The 7,790-nt window shown below is 41.0% G+C and overlaps 2 protein-coding genes across 2 annotated transcripts; both read right to left on the bottom strand.

Moving 5' to 3' along the window:
- LOC103983942 (uncharacterized) lies at positions 1-3,772 on the bottom strand. The gene is made up of 6 exons (XM_009401301.3): positions 3,438-3,772; positions 3,033-3,272; positions 2,015-2,126; positions 1,741-1,915; positions 609-849; positions 1-528 (listed from the first exon to the last, which is right to left on the bottom strand). Exons 1-6 carry the CDS (start codon positions 3,619-3,621, stop codon positions 233-235), a joined length of 1,248 nt encoding a protein of 415 aa, XP_009399576.2. The 5' UTR covers positions 3,622-3,772; the 3' UTR covers positions 1-232.
- A 927-nt stretch (positions 3,773-4,699) lies between these two features.
- Positions 4,700-7,497, bottom strand: LOC135673048 (AP2-like ethylene-responsive transcription factor At1g79700). The gene is made up of 8 exons (XM_065181730.1): positions 7,140-7,497; positions 6,954-7,036; positions 6,814-6,822; positions 6,631-6,719; positions 6,457-6,530; positions 6,331-6,381; positions 6,003-6,079; positions 4,700-5,447 (listed from the first exon to the last, which is right to left on the bottom strand). The coding sequence occupies exons 1-8, from the start codon at positions 7,292-7,294 to the stop codon at positions 4,963-4,965; spliced, it is 1,023 nt and encodes a 340-aa protein (XP_065037802.1). The 5' UTR covers positions 7,295-7,497; the 3' UTR covers positions 4,700-4,962.
- Positions 7,498-7,790: the final 293 nt, after the last annotated feature.

Genomic DNA, 7,790 nt, shown 5'->3' with positions numbered 1-7,790 from the left:
GGAAGATATAAAAGCCAAACCACTTCTACGTTTTTGAACACCAAGTCCACAAATTATTTAGCTACAGAGAATGCTTGATTATTATCGGAGCATACACAACTCAAACCTCAGCCACGCCACAATAAAGTTCTCCATTCGTCGTATTGTCGACAACATATGTAGAACATGTGAATGCGGTAGCACGATAGATGCATTAATCCATGAAATGGTCTCATGGGGTTCTGATATGAAATCAGAACTCTCTATCGGGGAAGATAAGGGGGGCGACAAGGGACCACATGAAGAGAGCTGCTGTTGCCCACCCAGTGACAATCCTGACCCACACAGATGGCCACCCAACATCGATGAGCTTTCCGCTTTCACCAACCGAGGTGGACCAGCCAGTCAGAAGCATTGCTGAGTACATGCTTGCAAGAGAGAAGATGAGGTGGAAGAAGGTGTATGAGTAGGAGACTGGCTTTGCCTCATCAGTCTTCTTGTCCTCCTGCTCATCCAACTTGTCAAATGGGAGCAACGGCTTCTCGGATCCTGCAATAGATTCATCAGCAGACTAAAATCGATTAAGATAATACTGCAGGGGTGTTTTAGAACTTGTCATTGAATCTAACCAGCACGCGGTGAACTTGGTGGAGAGAATAAACTTGTTGAGGAGCCGGCACGAACAGCAGAGTAGACAACAGAGAGCACAGTAGTAAGCAGGCCAAGTGTAAGACTTCCAGTTGAAACAACTTTTGAATGGTTGTGAAGACCATTGCACTCGTAATCCCTTGGTTCACTAGAAAGCCCGCTATAACAGAGGTAAGTGCAGTAAAGTGAAATAATTGATGCAGGCAATAAGCTGCCATTTACCTGCACACATCAATCCAATGCATCAGATTGCACTTTTTGTCCTTGGTTGGGTGAACAATGAACAACAAATTGTAGAAATTATATTTCTACATATGAGACCACATAAAACTAACACATATAATAAATGTTCATCTATAAAGGAGTTCTGGACACGCCGTATACAGCATTATACATATGGGACTCCCTTGATATCTTACATTGAGTCTACTTTTTACCTTTTGGGTTAATGGTGGCCATGACTCATTGTAAGTTACATATTATTATCATATAGCATCATAGATATACAGGACACAAACTCATAACTAGAATGATAACAATCAGAAACAAAAATAAGATTTTTTGAGTGCCACATCCATGCCATATTTACACATACTTTTATTCTAAATTTGAAATATCATGGGATACATATCATGTACTATTCATGTCCCAAGTCTATCTCCATGCTTCATAGAAATGAAAGCATAATATCTATAGTTGATGATAGTGATTCCCGTTTGCCATTTCCCATAAAAACAGTTACATCAATAGCAATTGTCTTCAACACTGCATAAGTTCCAAAATCAACTTTTCCACCCTCGTAAACTGAAAAACGTTTGAATAATGGAAGTTGCGTTACATGCATTACATGTCAATCTGTGCCACCGTATTGATAAGCTGAAGCAATATAATACACAGAATGATGAAACACAAGTTGACCAACATTAATTGTTCTAAATATAACAAAATGCAGATTTACTATTTCTGAAAGCATCAAAATGTAACATTTTTGCCAAACTCAGTAGCACCAGAAGAAAATATGTAAGCAGTATTTTTTTTCTAAAGTAATCTCTTATTGAACATAATTTAAATATATATTTGTTAGATGGTTCACAAAAGATAGCAAGATCATACCTTTGGATGCAACGCAACAGTAGCAAAAACAAATACAAGAATCAATGTCAGGACAATAAAAAAGGTGTTGAGTCCACAATCATGTCCTGATGGAGTAAACCAGTGAAAGAGCACTCCTGTAAAGGAGAATGTTGCCAAATAGCAAACCAGCGAGACGATTAACAAAGCCATGTACCTACAGTAGAAGAAAATGTTGTTAAGAGTATGATTTTCATAATCCTAGAGTCTGTATCTAACAACAAATACTTGATAAAAGAAAGAGCTATTTACACACCAGAACTGCTCATCCTTTGAAACCCAGTTCTCATTCCATGCATGTACAAAATCCAGTAAGAGAACAACCTGAACCAGAAGAAACAATCCTGAACCAAACTTTGATAATGTCTCTGCAGCAAAGACATAATTTCCAAAGTCACAATCACAATCTAGCATGCTAAAAAGATTTTAAAAAAAAATTGTGGTTCATCTGTCCATTTAAGCTAAACAAATAGACTGTAGAAAATACTGGGTTAAAGGTTGAACATCTGACAAGCAGGAATTCTTCCCACATTATACGCAAAAAAATTGATAAATCACCTATGACAGGAAATAATCTTCAGAATGTAGATAAATAAAAAAAAGTGTGTAAAGACTTATGTCTGGAACTAAATCCCCAAATCACAGAGGAAACAGAATAACATCTCAAAGGAAGTCTAAGATGCTAAGACAGAGAAAAAAACGCCTACATGCTCCAAAGAAGCTTAAATGAGGATCACATCATAACACCACCACTACAACCCACATATCCATCATCACCTTGCCATCTCCAGTTCTCAATTAACCATCTAAATTGAAGGAAAGCTACCTACCACAGCCCTTTATTGCAGAAACTTCCTACCTTTTAGGCACCAAACTTAGTTTGGCCTTCTGAAGTTTATTGTAACAATCATCTGTTCTTTCTTTCCTCATCATGTTGTTTACCATACAAAAAAAGAAGTTTTCAGCTAGAATGCAGTAACCATTTGATTTTGTAAGATCCATTTGCAAAGAAAACCATCACGCAAATATCTAGGTCATTGAAACAGGCCTTTCATCTTCAGAAGAAACTCATGATATCTACCTTAATCAAGAAACAATGTTCTGAAAATTTTAACTGAAAAATACTTTCAGCATTAACATAGTATTAAATTAGTTCAGCGTTAAGAAACTATATCCTATCTTGACAATACTGCCTTCTGCATGTAATTGCAACCAAAGAAACACTACCCCAAACGATAAAACAATATTATCAATCAAAACTTGTAAATGCTCACCGTAGAAGCTGACAATGCCATTGGGAACGAAGAACATAAGAAACACTACGATAAACCAACAAACGATCTTCGCCATCCAACCACCGTGATGCAGCTGGTCGCGCGGATCCTTCTGATCCTTGATCCCAATCATTACAACAGCCAAGATCGTAAAGAACACGAAATTCCCCAAGCTAACGCGGAGCACAGCGTCGGTCTCGAACCACTCTCTATCCGGCGTCTTGTGGAAGTGATTAATCCCTTCAAACAAGCCAACAACAGGTCAAATCTTTAATCAAAATTGGACGTGACAAAGGAGAAAACCCTTTGGATCTGGGAAGCGATAGAATTTCTATCCAAGTTTGACCTAGAAAAGGAGAAAGCGAGATGATTTTGGCCGGGAAGGTAGGAGAGTGAAGGGCTTACAAGGGAGGGACTCCATGAGGGGTGCGGCAACCTCGCGGAGGCCCCAGGAGACGACAAGGGATAGTGCGAAGAGGCCGCAGTAGGCGATGCGGGCGGAGCGGCGGCTGATGCTTCCGGCGACCGAGCGGCATGCTTCGCAGGCGCAGGCGGCGCAGCATGAGGCGAGGCACGAGGCGGCCCACATCTCTTCTTCTTCTTCTTCGAGATTGAGAGGGGGAGAAGCCCTGATAGCGAGATCTGGTAACCCTAGGGGACGTGCGGGGAGGGGATTTGGGAAAGGTCGACGAGACGCTAAGAAAGAACCAAAGTCGACGGCGGTGAACGCCGATAAGCCATTGGTATTTCTATTTTTATCGAGGATTATTTTTTCCTTCGCTGTATAACTATTTTCCCTCTATCAATTCCAATGTATTTTCCATCGTGTATATATCCCTCAAAAACTATAATCTTTTTATATAAAAGCGTAATATTTTTATTTTTTAAGAAAACTTATGATTTTCCTATTTGACCATTATTTTTTTTATAATATAATAATAAATATATATTTATTATAATAATATATATTTTTATATAAGGAGTAGATGATAAAGATAAAATTTAATCCTAGAATAATTTATCATTACACATATTAGTAATGTATCCCTTATACATCTTTATTTCGATAAAGAATAGTGCCAATCGTCTAAAAGATTAAAGCGTCAAAATACAAATATAAACATCTGTGTCGGTTCACAACCAACAATTTTGGGCTGTAATACTCTCATAATGTTGTAACCTTTCGAATAATCAAAACCTCACTATAATGTTAGATCACATTAAGCGTATGGGTTGGATTGATGTCTAATTATATATAAAGCGAACTTGTGAGTTCTTCCTAAGACAGTGTGACCAAAATATTGCGATAGCTCTCAATGGCCATCGTAGAACAACTTCTCTTCTTGCCTGTTGACCTAATTTTTACTCCTACCATGTGACCTCAAAACTTTCTATACCTGCTGTTGTAACATGCGGCCCAGCAAGGCATTCAATACCTGCTGTCATTCATTGATGAGCTTTTAATTAAGCGATCCTGATGCTTCAGATGAAGTTGGATGAAGAAACTTCACCAGCACAACCTGTATGGATCCGTACCATTCAATCTTGGGCTATTTAATGGAGTATCTGAGTAGAGAGAATCGATCTCCGGAATGATCCACACAAACTATTTTCGTGTCTCCCAAGTTTGACCACCGAAATCATCTAGAACTCACCTGATTGATATATATGCATAACCAGCAAAATTTATTGTGTTGGCAATGGTAAAACAATCACTATCCACATGCTTGGAAATAAAAATGAATCAATAATTAGCTTAATCATCTCCTTGGGGAGGAAAAAGAAAGAAAAATAGTTGTCTTCTTCCACTATCTATATTCTGTTCTTCTGTGTAGTCTACCTTTTGCCTCAGCTTGCCTCCTTTTAGACTCACCTACGAGAAGCAGAGGCGCAAGCACCAAAAACCCTTATAGATTCTTCTTTGTGTTGTTCATATGTCGAGCTCGAACTCGGTGATGGGGGATATCAAAGTGCTGAGATCCCCAAAGATGGAGTCTTCTTCCTCGATGAAGCCCCCGTTGTCTTGGCACTCGAAGTACGTCTGTATGTAGTCCGGAAAACTGCACCCGGTTGGCTTGTCATCACAACCGGGTGTCGACGACGTACTACTGCTCTCTGCAGATGTCTTCTCCAACATCTCCTTGAACTTTGACGACTGCAGCAGCAGATCAAGTGCAGACGATGTGGCCACTCCTGCTTCTCTTGGTTCAGGGAACTGTGAGATCCCCCTCACGCTAATCCCGTCCTCCTGCTGCATGCTCTGCGCTGCACTGCCGTGGCTGCCTGGCTCGGCATCGAGCCCCTTGGGTTGGAGCCATTTGATGTAGCGGCTGAGGTCGAAGTTGGTGACGGCGTTGAGGCCGCGGTACTCGATCGCGGCGATGTCGTACGCGGTTGCAGCCTCCTCCTGCGTCGCTGCGAAGATGGAAGGCGACAGGTGCATGTTAGATGATTCCCGAGCTTAATGGGCAGCCATTAAGCTTGAAGGTTGCTGGTACATGTCATTTAAGGTTGGGCGATCGAAGTAATGCAGCATGAAAGCAGACAAGTATCCAACGCCAGCAGGCCGGCGAAGGATTTGTATGGGCAGGAAAATGGTTGTGGGTGTGAGCTACAGAGTGAATTCAAGAAGACAGCATCGGTGGTCGGATGTAGTGACAAGGACAGCATACTGCTGAGCGTTGGGGGTTGGTGTTAAAGTCCTTTCTCTCCCAACTAACAGGATTGACTCATGGTTGCCACACTGTGTCTGCACGAAAGGGGAAGGAGATGACAAGGTGGTAGTTCAGCTACCCAGCATCGCCATGAACTCAATCCTGCACTCATGAACATCCGTGCCAGGATTCATGAGAAACCTTTTATGCGATGCATGAGGTTTACACACGGAAGGTGGTGAAATGGGTTCCGATTCAAGATCTGAAATGCCCAGTTTGCATGTTTAGATACAAAACACAGGTGGGATAATCTTACCATATGTTCCAAGATACAAGTACTTGTTACCGGAAACCCGACCAATCCGAGCTTCCCATCTCCCATTGTGATGGTGTCTGCAATGAATGTGTTTGGATAAAGCACTTAATTATCACTGATTTATCTTAAACCAGTTGGTATATATTAGTAGTGCAAAAGAATATGGAAATATTAGGAGCGTCGTAAAAACTGAGGTAAGCAGACTGTTCCTATTAACATGGCAAGTTATCTGAAGCTGTTGCAGGTAAATCGCAACAGCATCGTCAAGTCAAACTTAAGAACTGTACGATGAGGTTTCTACGATAGGAGTAATGGCGATGTACAATACCTCGCAACACCTCTGTATTTTGAGACACCTCTTGAGAACCCACTGCTTTTCCTGTAGAACAACAATACGATAAATACTTGACCAATTGATCATAATCATCTGTTTTATTACTCGATTTTGAGGTACCTTCTTAAGGATCCAATATATTCCTCCCTGGACTGATTCTCCATATCCTTGAGCTCTTCTTGGTATGCCGATGTCTGTGATTAGAATCGCATGAGTAGATCAAACTCAAACATACGGAATGTTGCAGAAAATGTTTGAAGGAATCTGGAGGAAGGAAAGGAAAGGAAAGGTTACAGGAAAATTGAGAATGGTGTCATGGCCCCAATACTTGAGTGCTGCCAGGTCGTACGCATGAGCCGCTGCCTCTTCATCGTCATAGGCTCCTGGGGTGAGGGGGCGAATGATCATTGATGAGTTAGGGATCCATGAAGTATTTCCATTGTGTATTCACTAGAAATGATGATTAATTTGGCTCACCAAGATAAACTGCATCATCATTGATCCAGCCACCAAAGTGAACACAGGCAAAGGGGAAACAGAGACAGAGGCAGAGAGAGAGAGAGATTAGATGCTAAGTAATTGATGCAAAAAAAAGCACAAGGAAAAGAAAATACAACCTTGTTTCCCTTTCTTGTTCTGGGATTCATTCCAGCAGTTCTTGTCCCACAAATGGGCCTCGTATCGACCTGTCCATCGATGCCTATCCAAATCGATCGAACGAAGAAACCAAGAGAAGATTGAGCAGTGCCAGGAGATTGGGAAGGTCAAGAGAAGCAGGGAGCAGAGATCACGAGTTAAATTACCTTGTCACACCGCGGAAGACAGAGCTACGCTGAGAAGGAGAGTCTCTCGGCACACTTCTTCTTGTTCTCTTCATCTTCATGCTGCTGCTGCTGCTGCTGTCATTCTTGTCGACGTTCTTCTGATTGCCGGAGTTGTTCTTTTGGATCTTGCCCATCGAAGGTCCGAGACGAATGGAGGTTGCAGGAGGGAGAGAGAGAGAGAGAGAGAGAGAGAGAGATGAAAGAATTGACGACAGGTGAAGCCTTATAAAGGGCGACGGCCGTGAAGTGCTTGAGAGTTTGTTTCGAAGATGGAAGTAATGGCAAACTACAGAGAGAGCCGGCTCTTTTGGAAGCTCTCTCTCCCTCTCTCTCGAATTAAGCCGTCCATTGTCGCTAGTTATAACAATCATTAGCATCAAAGATTGCAACTGTACGTTTTGTTTTATGTTGGTTAAAGAGTCTTGCTGTGTGACACATCACTCTTACCTATTTGGTCTTCGCTTGGGGATTTATTCTTAACTATGGTTATTTTTTGTGTCACAAAGTCTTAACTATGGTTTTTACAAAGCATTTGTTGCTCCAGATTATATATATATATATATATATATATATATAAATTGTTTTCATTGTATTATTCAGACTCTAAAGCTAACCAAAAAGTTTATTTTA

The sequence above is a fragment of the Musa acuminata genome, chromosome BXJ1-5, assembly GCF_036884655.1.
Source record: "Musa acuminata AAA Group cultivar baxijiao chromosome BXJ1-5, Cavendish_Baxijiao_AAA, whole genome shotgun sequence".
NCBI lineage: Eukaryota > Viridiplantae > Streptophyta > Magnoliopsida > Zingiberales > Musaceae > Musa > Musa acuminata.
This window is presented reverse-complemented; position numbering and strand designations above follow the sequence as displayed.